The 19,951-nt window shown below is 42.8% G+C and overlaps 1 protein-coding gene across 7 annotated transcripts in view; it reads left to right on the top strand.

The window, feature by feature from the left end:
* Nucleotides 1-7,315: 7,315 nt before the first annotated feature.
* Nucleotides 7,316-19,951, top strand: part of IFT56 (intraflagellar transport 56) — a 56,785-nt gene continuing 44,149 nt past the window's right edge. For 5 of the 7 annotated variants that reach the window (XM_083860215.1, XM_083860217.1, XM_083860216.1 and 2 more), the window contains exons 1-4: nucleotides 7,316-7,348; nucleotides 7,620-7,757; nucleotides 8,087-8,179; nucleotides 13,757-13,871. In XM_083860215.1, the coding sequence (XP_083716341.1) occupies nucleotides 7,346-7,348; nucleotides 7,620-7,757; nucleotides 8,087-8,179; nucleotides 13,757-13,871 (349 nt within the window). In that variant the 5' untranslated portion in view covers nucleotides 7,316-7,345. Of the gene's footprint in view, nucleotides 7,349-7,388; nucleotides 7,403-7,619; nucleotides 7,758-8,086; nucleotides 8,180-13,756; nucleotides 13,872-14,039; nucleotides 14,168-19,951 lie in introns of those variants that run through there. The other 2 variants (XM_083860214.1, XM_083860218.1) reach the window with 2 other exon arrangements.

Here is a 19,951-nt window from a genome sequence, read left to right as displayed (position 1 = left end):
TGCCCGAGTTCCCCAGTGAGTCTGTTCATGCAAATGTCTCAGGATTCCTCTGGCTGCATTTTTTGGAACCAATTCCCTCCCATCGGGTAATTTCCATTTTCCCATTTCCAAGACCCTTCCCATCTCTTTGAATCCCTCAATGTCCTTCTCGGAGGGGCATATTTGGATCTCGAGGTCCTCCTCCCCGATTACCTCGGGGACGCTCACCGTGAGCAATGCTGCCCTTTTTGCCTCCTGATCAGCTAGGTTATTACTGCGGGTTTGGAATTGTAGTCCGGCCTGATGTCCCTTCACATGGACTACCGCAATCTCTTTGGGTTCCCTGATTGCCTCCAAGATTTGCCGAATTATTTCCCTGTGGATCAGACCTTTTCCCTTTGTATTTATCAAACCTCTTTCTTCCCAAATTTTTCCAAACATGTGAACCACCCCAAACGCATAACGGGAATCTGTGAACACAGTCCCCCTTTTCCCTTTCAACCTTTTGAGAGCCCTTAGGAGAGCATAAAGCTCTCAACCCTGGGCCGACCATTCGGGTCTCAGGGGGCCCGATTCCACCACTTTTCCCGTTCCACCATCCACCACTGCATAGCCCGACTTTCTCTTTCCTTCCACTACTCTTGCTGACCCATCCACAAACCATTTCTCTCCCCCCCATCCAATTCCTGGTCCTCCAAATCGGTCTTACTTTTGTCTGGAGTTCCACGATCTCAGCACAGTCATGCAACAGTTTCTCGGAGGGGTCTTCAAACATGAACTGAGCAGGGTTCTGTGCAGAGGTGGTTTTTAACTCCAATCCCGGGGAGCTGATCAGAATGGCTTCATATTTCAGGAGCCGAGAGTCAGTCAACCACTTTTCTGCCTTTTGTTGTAGAATATTTCTCACATCGTGAGGGGTGTAAACTACCAAAGAGGCCCCGAAGGCGATTTTCCTCGCCTCCTCTACCAGGAGCGCCACCGCTACTATGGCCTGTAAGCACGTAGGCCATCCCCGACTCACAGGATCTAGGATTTTTGATAGAAAACCTATGGGTTTTCTTTTTCCTGCCCATTCTTGAGTTAGGACTCCCTGTGCTGTTTGCTCACTAACATCTACAAACAACTGGAATTCTTTATTTACGTCTGGGAGGGTTAGTACTGGGGCAGTCATGAGAACATCTTTTAATTTTTGAAAGTCCAATTCATCCTGATCAGTCCACTTCACTCTATCGGCGTTTAACCTTTCATAAAGAAATTTCACCTTCTCACTGAAACCTTCAATCCATTGCCTGCAGTATCCCAGGAGCCCTAATACTTGGCGTATCTGCCTTTTCGTTTTTGGAGCGGGCAATGCTATAATTCCCGCCACCCTCTCAGGGTCTAATTTCTTTTTCCCCTGGGATAGCCAATGACCCAAATATTTCACCTCGGGCTCAGTGAACTGCAATTTGGATTTAGAAACTTTCAAACCCTTATCTTCAATGAAATTCAGCAATGCCACAGTACATTCTCTCACGCTTTCCTCAGTGGACCCAGCTATTAGCAGATCGTCTACGTACTGTAACAGTTTTGTCCCTTCCTTCGGGGTGAATTGAGTCAAGAGGTGTTCCAGAGCCTGTCCAAACAGATTAGGGGATTCCACAAATCCTTGGGGAAGCACTGTCCATCTTAACTGTTGTTTTCTTGTTGGTATCGGGATCCTCCCACTGAAAAGCAAAGTAATCTCTGCTTTTCTCATCCAAGGGGCAAGTCCAAAATGCATCCTTTAGGTCAATCACACTATACCACACATCCTCGGGTGTGAGCCGATTCAATGAAGTATATGGATTGGCCACCACCGGAAACCTAGTCCTGGTTCGAGCGTTCACCGCCCTTAAATCCTGAACTAGCCGATAACTTCCATCTGCCTTTTTCACGGCCAGTATAGGGGTGTTATGGGGGGACATGCATGGCTCTATTGTTCCTCCTTTCAAGAGGTCATCGATTACCTGTTTCAATCCCTTTCTCCCTTCCAGGGGAATGGGATACTGTTTGACCCGTATAGGATCCTCGGGGTTCTCGATTGCGATGTGAATGGGGTCAATTTCTAGTTTCCCCACCTCTCCTTTAGAGTGCCATACCTCCGGATTGATGTGTTCTTCGTCCTTCTCAGTGAGCTTAAACATTTTCACCACTAGATCGGAACTTTTTACAACTATGCTAATTCCAAGGGTGATAATCATATCTCTCCCTAGCAAGTTGTAATCAGCTTCCTCCACCAACAACAAGTTTCCCAAACAGACTTTGTTTTCCGACTCAATTTCCACATTCTCTATCATCGGCACTCTAAAAGGGTCCCCTTTTGCACCCACCACCATAACTCTCTCTTCACTGGCCGTACACCCCTTTGGTAAATGCTGTAACGTGCTCCTTTCTGCCCCGGTATCTACCAGAAAAACTGTTTCTTGTCACTGGGGACCTACTTTCAATTTTACCAGGGGCTCGTTAGATGTTCTGGTCCCCAAGGTGAAGAGCCCCTGACACCCCTAATCCTCCTGGAAGATCTTTTCATCTTTCATTCTTTTCTTGCAATCCCTCCGAAGGTGTCCTGCCTTTTTGCAATAGTAACATTCTGGCAGTTCCCTCCTTGTGTCTGGGGTCGCCTTGCGGGGGCCTTGAGGCTTTCGGGGTAAGGTTTTATACTTACCCGATGCCTGCTCCTGTCTTTGGACCTCCTTTACAGCTGCTACCAGAACCTAGCCTGTACTTTCTGTTTTTCATCCTCCCTCCTCATGTACACCTTCTGTGCTTCCCTTAGCAACTCTTGCAAGCTCTTATCTTGCCAGCCATCTATCTTTTCCAACTTTCTCCAGATATCCTCCCAAGATTTTGCCACAAATTGTGTCTTGAGCAACACTTCCCCTACAGGGGAATTAGGGTCCGTCACAGAATATATCTGCAGACTTCGCCTCAATCGCTCAATCCATTCAATGGGGAACTCCTCTTTTCCTTGACATTCATTAAAGGCTTTACTGATATTCTGACCCCTTGGGACGGCTTCCCTAATACCTTGGATTATGATATTCCTTAGGTTTATCATGCTCCTTCTCCCGTCCTCTGTCTGAGTGTTCCAGCTCGGACTAGAGCTGGGCCATTTTTGATCACCGGGTGTCTCCTGTGGGTTGCGCCTGTCCCAGTCTCTAATACCCGCCTGCTTTATCATTTCTCTCTCCTCGTTGTTAAACAGAGACCTTAGGATTGCCATCAGATCCTCATAGGTATAGATACTACTTCCTAAGAATTCATCCAACCTGTCTGCCACACCAAAAGGATCATTCAACCATCATCCCATTTCCTTTTTAAAAGCTCTTACATCTCCTGTATTGAGGGGAACATTCACAAACCCGATAACCCCGGGGGCCGTCGGAACTTCCCTTAATGGAAGTAAACTGTGTCCCTCATTTTCATTCTCTCCCCATTCATCACCCATCATCCTTGCTTTCAAACGGGTCCTGCTAGCAGGGGGAGAACTGGTGGCAGTGGGCAATGCTGTCTCCCTTTTGCAGGCTGCGGGGGTGGAACTGCCGCCTGTGCGGCAGAGGGGATTCTCTCCTCCGCCCGTGCCAACCCTGGTTGCGGCGGAAAGGGTGAGTGAGGCCGTTCCCGTCTTTGCGTAGACGGGATCTCGGAGGGGATTCCAGTGGTCATGACGTCCACCGGCGGGGGTGCCGCTGACAGACCCAGACCGGATGGAAGAGGTAGGAGAGGGGGTGGCAGCAGAGGGACTGCCAGCGGGGACAAGGGATGGGAAGCCTGTGTTGTTACGGACATAGGGCTCCCTACTTGGGATGCTTGTGCCCCCATAAGTTGGTTTTGGGGGTCCAAGGGAGCCGTGGGCACTACTTGATCCGGAGAGGGTGGTGAGTTCGGCCCATTGTAAGGAGGTGGGAGATGGTCTAGAGGGTCCCAGGGCTCGGTCCCAGTTCCGGGCCACTCTTTCTGTTTCATCGGGAATAATCCTGCTCGGGTATTCAGCCAGAGCCGAGCATATTCCCTCTCCTCAGGGTCTGAGGGGCTCTTGTTTTCCACATAGCGATTCAGTTCACTGCATGTCCAATTTTCAAATGATCCTAACACCGGCCACGTAAAGTAGCTCCTCAGCTCTTCACCACCCCATACATCCATGCAATAGTACACCATCTTTTCTTTGGATCTCCCTTTTCTCTGAGGGCAATCTCCCCAATGTTCTAACATCCAACCCAGGGGACTATTTCGGGGGATTTTCATAGTTCCCTTTCCCTTACCAGAGGGGAGTTTTTCTGCGGTCTTTTTCTGGGGTTTGCTCTTTCTCTGTCCCATGTTTCACAAGTCTTTCTTACCAAGTCTGCAAATTCTCTTTGAGTCAGCTTTCTGCCTGTGCGTTGTGTTTCTGGTTTTTCTCAGGGGACTGGGGCTTTTCCGATCACTCACCCCTCCAGCAAGCTGTGCCGAGGGGTCCCTGATCGGTACTCAATCCTTTCCTGGATTCTATTTGGACCCTTACCTTGGTCTGCTGGCAAAAAGGGTTTACCAATTCCCGAGCTCTACAGGACGTATCCTTCCCCTTTTCGCCCACTCCGTGATTGGTCCCTGTGACTTTCCTAGTCCCAGTTTTGACGAGCAATATGAGAGAGTTTTCACACGAAATCGCTTCCTTCGCGGTCGACCGTTCCCCTTGCGGGAAGACGGAAATGCGACCCTGAAGTCCACCCTCGCTTCGTGATCAGATCACGTCTCACACACTTGCCCGATCACCCGCTCAACCAGCAGTACTTACGGCTCCTTTTCCTGTGTGGATGTCTTCGTGCACATAGACGTTTTACGAGCAATGTCAGCCGCGGCTTTTTGAAGGCGCTCTGCCTTCCCGAGCTCTCTTTGCCCCCGGATCCGTCCTCTCCCGTCCTTTTTTGTGGTTTTCTCGTCCTAAATTTGGTTCGGAGGTTCGGGTGGAGCCGCGAGGTCTCCCCACTCACCAGGCCGCCAAAATCAGCGGAGGTACCCTCCTGGATCGCAGGTCCCCGCAGCTTCCTCCGAATCCGAGTCACGGCACCAAATCTGTGTTATAAATGCAATAGCAAATATCGGATTAACAAAGAAACAATTTATTAATAACACGATATCAATCACCAATACAAGAGAAAACCACAAAATAGGAAATTAGCAGCGCCGCACCGGGTGGATAGGGGTCTGCACGCCAGGGTACAGGACGCCTAAATCCACACCGAACGGCCCTCAGTCCACCGCTTTATAGGATTTTTCTGCCCTGAGGCAGTCCAGGTGTCCAGGGTGGGCCAAATAGTCCAAATTTCTTTTCGATGGCCTTCCCGGATCTTGTCAAGTCCCGTTGATCCATTCCGGGAAGGTCTTTTCTTATGCCAATTGTACCAGTCAGTCTTACGTTGATTTCAGTGTGCACATCGTGCCAGGGCGTTGATGAAATCTGCATCGTCGTCAAGAAGGAATTCTCCTTGCATTGGAAAGGGTGTGATTCTTATCGGGGCTGGCTAGCGTCTTTGTCCAGTCTGATGGTCCTTCTCCTGTTTTGCGACTGAAGCCGTGCAGGCTGGGGATGCAGATTGCTACCTACTAGACTTTACATTTTATTAACATCATTCTTTTTATACATTGGATTATTATTTTATACACGAATTTTTACACCAAATTTATCACACTCTGCATTCATATTTCTATTCATAGAAGGTTGAGAAAGATCTCTATGGTCATTGAGTCCAGCTACCAACCTAACACTGCAGGTCCATCAGTTCCCCATGTCCTTACATGCACATCTACATGACTTTTGACACTCCAGGGATGGTGATTCTACCACTTCCCTCTGGAACCTGCTGCAATGCTTGATCCCCCTTTCAGTGAAGAATTTTTCCCTAATACCCAATCTAAACCTCCAACAACATAACTTGAAGCTGTTTCCACTTGTCACTTGGGAGAAGAGACCAACCTTCATGTTGCTAAAACCCCCTTTCAGGTAATTGTGGAAAGCAGTAAGATCTCACCTGAGCCTTCTTTTCTCCAGGCTAAACAACACCAGCTCCTTCAGCCACTCATCCTGTTGCAAAATGTGGAATATGTGAACATATCCTTAAGAAATACATTCTTCGTCGTTTGATCTTTGTTTTTTTCCAAGAGTAATCAAAAAGAGATTTAATCTGTGAAACAAAGAGCAGCTAACAAGCAAGCTCTAAGTGATATCCAGGAGTTAAAAAGACAAATTAGTTGATGGTAGAATTGCCTTAAGGTTTAGGGCTTGACATGTTTCAAAAATCTCAGACCTAAAGGGAGGTTAACAAAGCTTGGGAATAAGGATCTACCACTGATAGCGGACATAAGGAATGTAGAATTTACAGGCCACAAGGGCATTTGGCAGAACCCCCAAGATAAGGAAGAAACCAATAAAGACAACTCAGCAACTGTGCTGAACCAGCCCCAGGTGGGTAAGAGGTAATTGGCAGTGGGTAAATTGTGACCACTGACTCAAAAGAAGAGAAAGATTGAGAGTGTGAACTAATCAGCATGAAAAGCGAGATAATCATTAATCAACAGAAGATACAATAATGCTTATTAAGAGAACCATGTAACTTGTAGACAATGGACCTTAACGCCTTTGTTTGCTAAAATGTACAAACAATGAAATATTTTGGTAGTTGCCATGCGATCTTTGCGACATTTGCCACCCAGCATCCTTTTCTGTGCAGAACTGGAAATACATCAAAACTTTGACTCTATGTGTGGTTTGGCCTCTTGAACACTGGGTGAAAAAAACTATTTTGGGACAATCGGACTTGTGCTTCAGACCCCTCAGCAGCTTTGCTGCCCTCCTTTGGACAAGCTCCAGGCCCTCAATGTCGTTCTTGTTGTGAAGGGCTCAAAACTGGACACAGGGTTTGAGGTGTGGCCTCCCGAGTCTACAGGGGCTGGCCACATTTTATCTGACATATGCCAGGATGCCACTGGCCTTCTTGGCCACCTGGACACGCACTGGCTCAGTTTCAACCCCCGTCAACCAGCATCCCCAGGTCCTTCTCCATCCGGCCGCTTTCCAGCCATTCCGTCCCAAATCCGCGGCGCTGTTGCGACCCAAGTGCGGGACCCGGATGTTCAGGCCAAGGGCCAAAGGCGAGGAGAGAAAGAGCCACGAGGTTCGCGGGAGGAACCAGCGCGGTTCTGACCGAGGGGCCCATCGCGGAGATCGCCGTCCGCCGCAGGGGAGGCGGAACCCTGGGGACGGCCCCGCTCGTCAGCCGGCGCTCGTTCGCCGCGGCCTTCCGCCGTCCCGCCGTTACCCCGGCAACGGCGCCGCCGGCGCAGCGCGGAGCCCGGGCCTGGCCGCAGGATGGTGAGGGGCCGCGGGGCGGTGAGGGGCGGCGGGGCGGTGAGGGGCCGCAGGATGGTGAGGGGCGGCGGGGCGGTGAGGGGCCGCGGGGCGGTGAGGGGCGGCGGGGCGGTGAGGGGCGGCGGAGCGGTGAGGAATGGCAGGACGGTGAGGGGCGGCGGGGCGGTGAGGAATGGCAGGACGGTGAGGGGCGGCGGGGCGGTGAGGGGCGGCGGGGGAGGCACCGCCGAAGGAGGGCCCTCTCTGACCCGGCTCCTCTTTGCTCTCTGTCCAGATGCTCTCGCGGGCCAAGCCAGCTGTGGGGGGTACCCCGCCGCCGGGAGACAGGCGGAGGAAGAAAGGGAAGGAAGTGCCACAGTTGGAAGAACTCTTGGCCCAGAGGGACTTCACCGGCGCGATCGCCCTGCTGGAGGTGACGGGCTCCCCTCGGGAGAGCGGTGTCGTCGCTGCGCCCTCAGGGCTGCGGGGCGAGAGCACCCCTTCCCCTGCCTTTGAGACCCTCCCTCCCCCTTGGGGTCCTGCACGGCATCTATTGCTCCGCTCCGCTTCACAGAGCCGGGGTTGGCCCGTGAGGGCTGCCTGTGCTGCCCTCCGAAATGGGAAAGCAGCTCCGCCCCAGTAACATCCACAGCCGGCACACCATCCGCGATATATGATAACCTAGTGGTGCTTTGGTTATCTGTGGGGCTTTAGAAGCTGTGGCAGCTGACAAAATTCTTACATTTTTTATTCTCTACAAAGTTTAAACAGCACGTGGGTGAGGAGGAGGAGGATGGCAACCTTTGGATCGGATACTGTGCGTTTCATTTGGGTGACTACAAGAGAGCTCTGGAGGTAAGGCGGGGAAATCCTGATTCCCAAGGTTGGAAATTGGGATGCTGTGATAAAGCAATGACAACAGGAGGAAGATGGTCTGTAATAGGGAAAAGCCTTGGTAGCCAGTTAAGGTACAAATGTACAGTAATAAGGCAGATGCTGTGGGAAGCAGTTTGGATTGGAAAAAAATTGTATTTTGCCTATAAAAACAAAACTTTTTAAATGTTATGTACTGACTTATTGATACTAGGCTCAATAGCTTAATTTGTTCTGTTGAATGTCATAGTTCATGTCCTAAAACCACCATTCCCTTTTTGCAGCTAGGTTTCCACAGTTTCGTTTTTCAGGTTTAATAATGTTTCTGTCTTCATTGTGTAGCGTATCTGTGATAGGTATGAAAAAGTTCTTTCTTTAGAGGTTGATGCCTCTGACCATTTACTGTACTTTATTGCTCTTCTTTGCATTTTCTTGTATTAGATAATTCAATTAAATGAGGTGGTCTTTTTTTCTAAAAACTTTTAAGTCACTAAAATATATGTTAATTGTTCAAATATGTACATTTTAATGTTTGCCTCTTAGAATTCTGTTGTGTCTCTTCACTGTGAAGTGTAACTGAAGTATATCTGGTTTTGCAGTCTTTGAACTTGCTTTCCCCAGAATCAATATTAAAAACAGATGATAAACTATTAAAAAAAAGATACTAAAAAGAAAAGAAATAGATTATAGAACAATGATGATATTTTCTCTCTCAAATGGTCACGTGTTCAAGATGCATGCATGAAGCAAAAGCTCTAAAGCTTCTAAGTAAGAAAGGCACAAGGCACTCTTCCCTTTAAAAAACTGAAGAGAAAAACATCTGTTGGAGATACCAGAAATGCTCAGTGAATCAAATTGACAGTATGCACAGTATAGAATGTAGAATAGTAATACAGGACATCATGGTAAACTAATACTCATATTTAGACTTGTGGAATCTAAATATTATGAATAAAACAAGCAGTTTCTGTAGTTAATTTACATCTAGGCATTAGGTGTTAATAGAGAGTGGAAGTTTAAAAAAAGGAAAAATGTTCATATACAAATGAAAAATAACTTGCAGTTTCTTTGAAATAAATAATTTGAAAATAAATTTTAAATAAATTCTGCTTTTTGAAATACCTAGTAGATACTTTTATAGCCAGAATAGATTTTACATATTTCCTTCAATGAAAAGGCAACTGTTTGGGTTTTTTTTTAATTTTCCGAATTAGTTTTTGCATCTGATATTTGAGTCACCACTAGGTGATGCTCTTAATTCAACCTTTTAAAAACTCTAACGTAGTCATCTTTTTCCTATTTTTCTACCCAAGAAGGGACAATAAAAGGTTTGTAAGAGCAATTTGTAGTTTGATTGTTTGTGTATGTTTTAAGTGAGACATCACAGGGCTCGTCTTTCCAGAAGCAATACTGGTTTTTTGCACACTGTAAGTCCTGATAGCTTTGTCATTTCACAGTGACATGTGGGAAATAAGCCTGTGCATCTCAGCCGAGTTTCTTCGGGGACAGAACATTCTAGTTTTAATTTCTAAGGCTGTAGGTCTCATTGCACCATGGAGACTGAACTGCCTTTCAGTTATTAACTTCCATGTTGAAGTGTAAAATGCTGTTATCTCGTCTGCTATGTTACAGAGGTGTTATTGCTGTATTCTCAAGGACAAATTCCTTGATAATCTGTACCCTTGAGCTCTTGGAGCACTCTTTGGGGAGTTCCAAAAGCACTGTAAATAAAATACTATGGGTCAAAGATTCTGCAGAATTCTCCAGACTGACATTGCACACAATCTAAAGGATTCACGCTCCTATGTGTTCCTGCAAGTGACAACACATAGTCTGTGCCACTATATTTCACAGTTCATGGTTTGTATTCCATGTACCTGATGAGGGTATTCAGAAATCACACTGTTCAGTGCTTTTATTAATAATGATACTTGCATAGTGAGCCAGACATGTTGCTTGCATAGCAACTTTTGGAGAAGCTTGGGAATTGCTGTGAGGTGGCCATCATGCACCACCAGGAGAAACAGGGAAGAAGTGAAAAACACACAGACGTCCAGCTCCAGAACTATCTTCAGAGAGGATGACAGCAAAATCTCTGTTACATTCATGTGAGAGAATTCACATTCTCTTATCATAGGCACACCAATAACAGTTAGGTGTCCTCTAGGTAGAGCACTAACCTCAGCCTCAGTAGGGTCACACTATCCTCTTCTTAGCAGCTTTATTAGATGCCTTTCTCAAAGGTTATGCCACTGACACTGGTCTGGTGGGATCATCCCTACTGCTGTACCCCAGTTTACAAATGGTATTGCAATGGGATTGACTCTTCATAGTGCAGTTCTTCCTTGGGGATTTTCTTCATGGACAAACTTATTTTTACTGAGTAGCTCATGTCTTTCTGGCATCATATGGCAACCAGAACTTCCCTAGTATATAGTGACATCTAATTAGTTGTCTGGAATATTCCACATCTAGTATCCATAATGGGGAAACCCCCATATGTCTTTCTGCCGAAGCTGCCACTTGTTCATAGCTCTAATCTTAAATCTTTTGAAAAATTTCTCAGTGTCACCCAAGTACCAGAACTAGAGCATCAGGCCAGTTATTATGTTCCTGAGCTATCTGGTCTTATAAATTTAATCAGCTGGGACCTTAAGAAAGTGAGAGTTTATTGTTATATTTTTAATATGTATGGTTTTATATATATGTATATGTATATTTTTAAAAAATTACAAGACAAATTGGCATGGGCAGGTGCACTTCTTGGTTGGATTCAAGAACAAGTTTCACACTTGCAGTCTGCACCTTCTGCCTCCAGGCACATGGAATGCTGGCATGGTACAGCTGCTGGACATGGTAATGCCATTTTGGTCCATCAGCTGCACATGTGAAAGCAAAGAATGATCCCTGGGCCAGAGCCTTCAATGCATTGTTTCTGTCAAAATCCTACCACCTATGCACAGCCAAAGACAGTCTCCCCAAACTGCCACCTCCCTCCTGGTAGAGAAGTAGGAGCCATTCCACCACTTGACTGAACAGGACCTCCTGCCAGCATGGCTCAGGGTAATTTTAGTCAAATAGTAAATCATGGAAAGAACAAGGCTGTACTAGGGTAATTGTTCATCTATGAGTAGTATCTGGTCATGCTTGAGTAACTCTGTGGGAAGTGTGAGAATACAGGTACGCTCCAGTTCCTGATAGCTGAAGATAGAAAGTAAAAAGTAAATTTTTTTAGGAGTTCTCTAGGCCTCTCTATCATGAATGTAGTCAGGTTACAATAAGTATCTTATTTGAGCACCTGTGGAGCAGCCATATATGTTGGCTTCTTTATTGGCTCTTCAGCATCTGTGTTCATGGGCTTGGAGAATCCAGACAAGTAATAAGGGCACTGAGCTGGCCCTCTGCATTGTTAGTACATGTCCATAGTTGTAGGCAATCAACCTGGCAGCCTGCTTTTGAGGAAAACTGCATGTGTCTAGTGATAGAGGCACGAGGAGGAAGAGAGTAAAATAGCAAGGAATTGTTAATGCTGCTGTTAATGCTGTTAATGCAAAAGAACAGTAGATTGACTCTTAGGACAAGTTTGAGAGTATTTAGTTTGTTTGGGTTTGTTGGTTTATTTGGAAAGGAGGAGGGAAGTAGTCTTTTGAAGTAGTCTTTGAGAGACTGATGTTGAATGGCTTTCAGTGAGGAAAGGGGCTATAGCACATAGTCTGGGCACATGGCTCAGAGCTACAGGAGCACTAATAGTCCTAATTTTTATTTACTGTTTCCATAAATTCACATCCGTACTGCTAGAACACTCTTCATATATTGCTTGCTTTGAATGGCCAAGCCAGAACATGACTTGTGTTTATGTACTTTGTCTTTTCTAATTAATCTGCCTGGAGCCCCTTTGGGTGCATTTAATCTGAATGAATTTTGAAAGATTCCAGATGGTCCCAATAAATAGAGGTGGCCTATCTCTCAGAGCTCCATGACAGGCCAATGTCAAGATTAAACTAGCCTCAGTAGGAAAGGTTGGCCTCTATGTAAATGTTTTCTTTTGAAAAATATTAATCATTATTATTATGATATTTATTATCTTTATATTTATTAATTGTAAATATTGTTGGACAGCTAATCCCTGAAATACTTGCAAGACTGAGCTGGCTTTTAAGGGTGCTCTTTACCAGTATCTTCTCTGTTTGGGAATGCAGTTTACTTTTATTTGGCAACAAAAAAAAAATTCTTTATGCTTGCAAACTCTAAACTCGATTGTTGTCAGCATGTTTGTGTTCTTGGGATTTGCTGTCCTTTAGGCAGGGCTTATTTTATCTTATTCTGTATGTATATCTGTCCTTTTCCCCAGAGGTAAGAGGTCTCCCACCCACAGGGACTCGAGCTGCTGAATTCTCCCTCGGTAGAGGGGGCTTCCAATTCCTATGTTTGGAGAACAAGTACAGAGTGAGCAAGGGCTTGTTTTGCTGGGGGGGATGAGCAGCTTGCAGTGATCTGGGGTACATGGATGACATTCCTTCAGCAGGTCTTGTGAGAACTTTGCATGACCCTGTCTGCTTTGCCTTATGCTGCCTGTCTCCATCAGAATATGCTGTCTAGTGCCTTTCTATTAGCTGTTGGCTGTAAATCTTAAAATGGAAAATGGTAAAGTTAGAAACAGTTATTAATATTTAGTACAAATTACTAATCTTCATCTATAAGGAAATCTTGAATTTGCCCCATACTGATTTATAGGCTTGGATTTTAATACAGTGGTCTCAAAACAATTTTGCTTTTTGTAGCCCTATTAGTAAAAATTTTTTGAGTGCACATCCCCAATGTATATACACACATCTATAAATCATATACACGTACCACTGTGGTAATATGTAATTATAAAACATACACAAAAATAGGAACTAAAAAAAGATGTCATAAAATTAAACACCATTTAAAAATACTTATTTTAGTAGTAGTACAAAAAAATTTCTTCCTACACTTGATGTTATTATATTGCATCAGACTTAACACCTCAGACTTAACACACACTTCCACAGGCTTAATAAATATGCACTAAAACACTACCTACAGGTTTACAAAAACACATTTAACACTTGCTACAGTAAGTATTCACAGTGACATTTCCCTGGTGTTTATGGCTCCCAGGATTTGACTGGAGGGGAACTTCGGAAAGCAACAAAAGTTGGTTATATTGATGCCTTTATAACTTACATATATTGGGGCTTATATATCTAAAAAATATTTTTATAATAATATATTTACAATATAAATATGTTTTATATTGCTGTAACTTCAATATTGACAGAAATAGTGTATATATGTGATGATTTTATGCCACTGCTTGTCCTTGTGGTCTGTTATATTGCTGTAAACAAAAAAGTAGGGACATAGCTTAAAACATAATAGTTTTGTTGTAAGGACTGCAGTGAACTTCAGAAGAAATTGTTTGATCTCAATAATTTAATGACACATTGTAAAATTGTGGAAGAAAGAATGATATTTAATACAAGTATGTGCTATTACACATTTTTTAAACATCAACTCTCTGTTCTGTTACAGGAATATGAGGCTTTAACCAAGCAACCAACTTGCAATCCAGATGTTTGGGTGAACCTTGCCTGTACATACTTCCTTCTGGGAATGTACACACAAGCAGAACAAGCAGCTTTGAAAGGTGAGATGTATGGCTCTGTTGGAAAACACTGATTATTGATTTGAACACTTAAAGTAATTTCCAGACAATGTATGCAAGAAAGGATACTTTTGAGCAAAGTTTTTTGGGTTTGGGGTTTTGTTTAGGGGTTAGTTAATTTTAACTTTCATTTTACAGGAGAATTATGATGCAGTTTCCTACCTAAAAATACCTTGGGCATGTGGAGCAGCTGGAACTAAAAAAGCATCTGGAAAATAATTTCCCTTGTTAATTTCTAAATACAAAACCCAGCAAAATATGCCAACCGGCAACAAAAGGTTACTTTTCTTCTGACTGATTCTGTGTCCCTGAGCCAGCGCAGATGAAGCAAATTAAGCCAGTGAAATGATAAAAAAACAAGTATCTAAGCGAATTCAGCGTTCTCCCTGATGAAGCCAAGAGTTCTGTTTACACAGTTTGAGTGACTGAGTAGGTGGTCTGGTTGCCTTATAAGTCAGATGTTAGGTACCTGGTTCTTCAAGGCATGGAGCTCAATAGTCACATTATTACAGTTCTACTTTAATCTGAACATGCATGGGGTCATTTAAAAAAGAGGAATGGAAATTAGATTCCAGGGCAATTCTTACTGCCTAAAAATGTTTCTGTAGTTTAATTCTGTTGTTCATCACTTTTTATGTATCTTACTGGTTTATATTGTCTTCTATAGCGTTAGTATCTCAGTGCTTTTTAAGTAGAATTAATAGTAGTGATATCTCACTCAACTTCTGACTCTTGCCTTCTTAGGATAAAACTCTTATTGAAGGATGGGTTTTTCTCCTTTCTTTCATTAGTCTTCTTGTCTTGGGGTGAAAATAAGACAGGAAGAAAATAATTGTGTACTTTCTTCTGCTGTGAAGGAGTGCCTTCCAAAAGGACAGCTTTGTAGCATTTTTTAAAAATAATTAGGTTCTCACATCCCTTTAAAATCCTTGGAAAGATCATGCTGAGCTTGAATCCCACAACTGGAAATGTTTGGGTTTTTTTTATTTTCAATCGTAAAAAAGTCCCATACACAGCTTTGTGATTTGTATTGTTCAAGAGATGTGTAAGTTTCTAATACTCACAAATAATTTAATCTTTACCACAAATTTGAGCTTTGGAGATTGCAGCCTAGGACTTGGAATGAATCTAAAAATAAATGGGCACTAGAGCTTTCAGGTATCACTGTGACCTAAAGCTGGAGGAAACAAGCAGCTGCATCTTCTACCAGTTGGAGCCATTGTCATCAGCTTCATATCTTGTGAGTTACAGTAATCCATTCTAGAGATGACATATACACAGCTGGGCATGTGCATTTATTAACTACGAGCTGGAGGTGAGGGAACGTTAATGTTTGTCATGCCCCTTCAGATTAGTTAGTAGTAGAATGGTGAGTGGCAGAGTGAGGGGTGCAGTTAGTGGTACTTGGGTGCTGGAGGCAAGGGTAGGAGAGAGTGCAGCTGAGGGAGGGAACAGAAAACAACTGAGTGGACACATTAGTTCAGTGCCTGATCAGTACTTGATTTTACGTCACTGTTTAAGAAGGACAGCATGCCAGTTCTTATAAGGAGGTGCTAAACCTTTCTTATGAGTACTGTAATCCTGGTGATTTCTAGCTACTTAAGCTTGGTGGGGAAGCAGTCACAGGTGAGGATTTGTAACACTTGTTCTTTCTCCACTGAAAGCTTCCAAGTGTGGTATATTCCCCTTTCAATCTTCCTTATATTGAGTTTAAACCTTTTTATTTTCGCTTGTCAGATCCTCTTTTAGGTTTTTTTTAACAACTTAGGATGGCATCAGAGGTGGCTGTTTCCAATACAGTATTGACAACTGAGGCCATATCATCTTATGCTCTCTTCTGTGGTTTTGCAAAGATCTTGAAGAAGCAAAATTCTTCCTTTGAATAGGTTTAGTCTTTAGAAGAACACCATTTATCCAATACTGCCTTGAATACCACTTGAAAAAAACGATAGTGTTAATATTAGGCTGCTTACCATTTCTATTTTGGGATTATTTTGCCTGAATTCTTGCACAGTGCATGCTGTTTATTGCTGCAGTTACACTAAACCCCTGAAAGTAGCATAGTGATAAAACAAATTAAGGAGAACTAATTCAGTTTCAGCTATAATTCTAAATTTCTACAGTGACAGAATCTCTGTGTGAAAGGGAGCATGAATCAGCTAGCTTCTGGAACAGGTTTTCCACGCAAACATGTAAATATCTTGAAATCAAGTCAAGTTCTTTCTTGCCGTATACTGTTGCTGTTGCTTAAGGAAATTATTGTTAACCATCATTCCATTAATGAGTAAAATTTTGCAGGATGCTTAAAATTTAGGAAAATTTAGGAAACTATCATTAAAAGCCATGAGATAATTAATACATTCATATAGATACATAGTCCACAATCTCTTGTGGAGCAAGGTTTTACCTTTATTTTATAACAGATATGAATTGATCTCTTAACTTGTTGTTATTTAATTCAAACTTCATGGAATAGAGGAGATGGGAAGGTCATTAAGGACAGCCAGCATGACTTCACCAAGGGCAGGACTTGCCTGACCAACCGAGTGGCTTTCTATGATGGAGTGACTCCATCAGTGGGCAAGGGAAGGGCTATGGATGTCATTTATCTGGATTTGTGTAAAGCTCTTGACACAGTTCCCCACAACATTCTTCTCTCTAAATTGTACAGATATGGATTTGATGGGTAGACTGTTAGGTGAATTAGGAATTGATCAGACAGTCAGATCCAGAGGGTAGTGATCAACAGCTCAGAGTCCCAGTGGGCATCCGTGACCAGTGGTGTCCCCCGGGGTCCCTATTAGGACCAATGTTATCTAATCTCTGCAGTGGTGCATTTAGCTCTGGGGTCCCCAGCATAGGAAGGCCATGACCTGCTGGAGCAAGTTCAAAGAAGGCCACCAAAATGATTAAAGGCCTTTCCTACAAGTAAAGGCAAAGAGAATTGTATTTTTCAGCTTGGAGAACAGAAGGCTTCAGGGAGACCTCAGTGAGGCTTTCCAGCACCTAGGAAAATGCTTACAAGACAGCTGAACAGGGACCACTAACACAGGCATGTAGTGATAGGACAAGGAGGAATGGCTTTTAACTGAAAGAGAGTAGGTTTAGATTAGATACAAGGAAGAAATTCTTTACTGTGAAGGTGGTGAGGGGTTACCCAAAGAAGTTCCATCCCTGGAAGTGTTCAAAGCCAAGCTGAACAAGACCTTGAGAAACCTGGTCTAGTGGAAGGTGTTCATGTCTGTGGCAGGGGGGTTGGAATTAGATATCTTTAAGGTCCCGTCCAATCTAAGTTATTCTGTGATTCTTTCAGGGACGAATAAGGCTAAATATCAAAAGTCATATAAAAAAGAATTACTGCAAATATGACCTAAGAAGTAGAGCAAAAAGGCAATAAAGAAAAATCCCTTCTTGAAGGTTGTATTAATGCAGTTGTATTTTACCTCCTCTTGGCTTTCTTCCAAATTCCTTTCAGATATTTCTGGCATCTCCTTTTCCCCTCTTGTCCACTCACATTGGAGTTACTAATGTTCCTGGTTCTGAGGTGAAGGTAGAATTACTTCCAAGTCAGCTACTGTTATTTTGTAGTCATCTCATAGTGAAGCTGCGAGGTGATGCTTTGTTGACTCCTTTTGCATCTGTGTTCTCATACATTGGCTGAACATATGTTTTCTGTGCTGTGGATAGCCAATCTTGTCTTGAGAGAATGAGGCTTAAACTACTGATCATGGTTTAATATATAAATTTTTTTTCATTATAAAAACCAATACTCTTACGTTGCATTCACAGTTCCTGTGTCTTGCAAAGGCCAAAGAATAGAAACTCAGCCTGGCACACTTGGACTGTGATCCTGGCAACTGATCCAAGTTTTTAGAATCCCACATAGTGCTCTCAGAAGCTATTGGCTTGCATTAAGAAAGAATCTAAGAACTAAAACAGTAAAAAATTGTTCTTTTAAACCACAAAATATACACATAAGTGGGGCTGCAGTTAGGTCTGTTATGAAAAATAGTCTTTTTAGGATAAATGGAATCTTAGAATTAAATTTAAGAATCATGCACAGAGTTGTATTCTGGGGATTCACCATTCACTAAAGCTGGGGATTTTTTTCATCCCTTCCAATTTTTGATAGGAAAAGCTTTGTAATTACTTTGCTTCTGCATATCTCTGCATATGTCAGATTTGAATGTGGTTTAACTGAAAAGGGAACTCATTTTACAGCCTATATTGAAAGGAGCAATATTGTACAAAAGCAGAACAGAGATGGGTTAGTAAGAACAATGACATTTTCCAAACGGATTTCGCCTATTCGTGAAATAACATTTTTCAGGTTATATTGGTGTGAAATACTTGTCACTACTGAAAATGTTCAGTTACAAGCAGGCACAGAACAGTTACTGGGTTTTCCTTTTCTTAGGATTGCATGTTCACCTACATGATTTTAACTGCCTTGAGGACAGTAGTTATTTTTTGGTGCATTTTTGCTGATGTTTTGAACCAGCCGTTTCATATATAGAACTTTCAAAGTGCATGAATGAAAATATCACATTTAAACTCTGAGAGCTACTAACCTTATTTTCTTGGGTTTTGTTTGTTTTGTTGTTTTTTTTTAAGTATAGTGGAAGCTACAGCCCAGGAGTAATTAATTTGCTGATCTTTAATTCACTGTGTATAGTATGACTGAAATTAAATGTGTGTGTATTGCAAGTAACTGAACATAGCTGAACTGCCATTTAATTTTTATGGGAATAGGAAAATTTCAGTGAATATCCTCTGTAAATTTCATTCAAGAAAATTCTGAACACTTGAGCTGTTCAAATGGGTGTAAGTGTAAACCTCACTGCTGGACCATGGCTCTTTTTGAACATTTTTTCCATTCCCTTTCATTTTCCCCTCCACCAGTGAAACTTTGGTTTTGAGGCACACACAGCTCCTGCTGTGTTTAACATCTGTTCTAAGCCTGTTGATGTGTGAAGGGCTGCTACAGAATATGCATTATGTGCTAGATGGGATTTGTTAATGCTGGATGCATGACCAGCAGTGCCTTGCACTCTTATGAGAGGACACAAATGACAGATTGTCCATGATTCTGTTTCATCATCTTTTTACTGCCTGAGACAGCAATATGGAAGCCACCGTGAGTCTGAGCTGCCATTTCTAGTGAGTTTGATGTTTTGTTTAATAATTAGTAAAGACATCTTCAACCATGTCTTTATTCTTACTTAGTTGCTTATTATATTTTAAAAAATACTGCACTAGGTGCCTGTCAGTGTCAGCACATAAAAATATACAGAACACTTTTAAGATCAATGACAGCTATGATAGTGCCTGGAAAAGCAGCACTGATCATGACAAAAATTTTGGCAAAGGACTATCAGTGTGTTTCCTAGGTGGAAAGAGATATATCCTGTCCAGCTACTTCAGTGCTTGACTATAAGGCAAACACTAGACCTAGAACAGGCTCCAGTTTGTTGCTGAGCAGCATAGTTGTCATGTGCATTATGATCCCAAGATTGCTTAGTACTGTTTTGTTTTTTTTTTTAAATAAAATAATAAATTAAAAAAAATAGAGAGAGAGCCACTGTCTTGAAAACAGGAAAAAAGATTGTATTTCCTTGTAGCATTAATAGATCAGTGACAATGAAATTCAGTAGCAGCAGAGAATAATAAAAGAACAAACTTTAAATGTCCCTTAAGTGTCCCTTAAAAATCATTATCCTTGATGAGGCAGTTGTATCACTTCCTGCTCTAGTGATTGACAATGTCTTTATCTGATATTCATGACCCCATTCTTTCTGAAAACTAATCTGACCTTGTTCATATGTTTCCTTATCTTCCTCAAAGAATGCATTTGGCACCAAGAGAAAACAAACTGCTGATATTGAATGCTTCCATATTTTGCTTACTATGTTGACAGAGCTATATTTGCATGGGGTTTGAAGCAATTTATTTTAGAGAATATCAGATAGCTAGTATCATATAATATCTTAGGAAGCAAGACACTTCTCCACCCTCCATATATCCGTGCATTCCATCAAAACTCAGATTTCATCTTTTGTCTG

The sequence above is a fragment of the Zosterops lateralis genome, assembly GCF_965231275.1.
Source record: "Zosterops lateralis genome assembly, chromosome: 4".
NCBI lineage: Eukaryota > Metazoa > Chordata > Aves > Passeriformes > Zosteropidae > Zosterops > Zosterops lateralis.
This window is presented reverse-complemented; position numbering and strand designations above follow the sequence as displayed.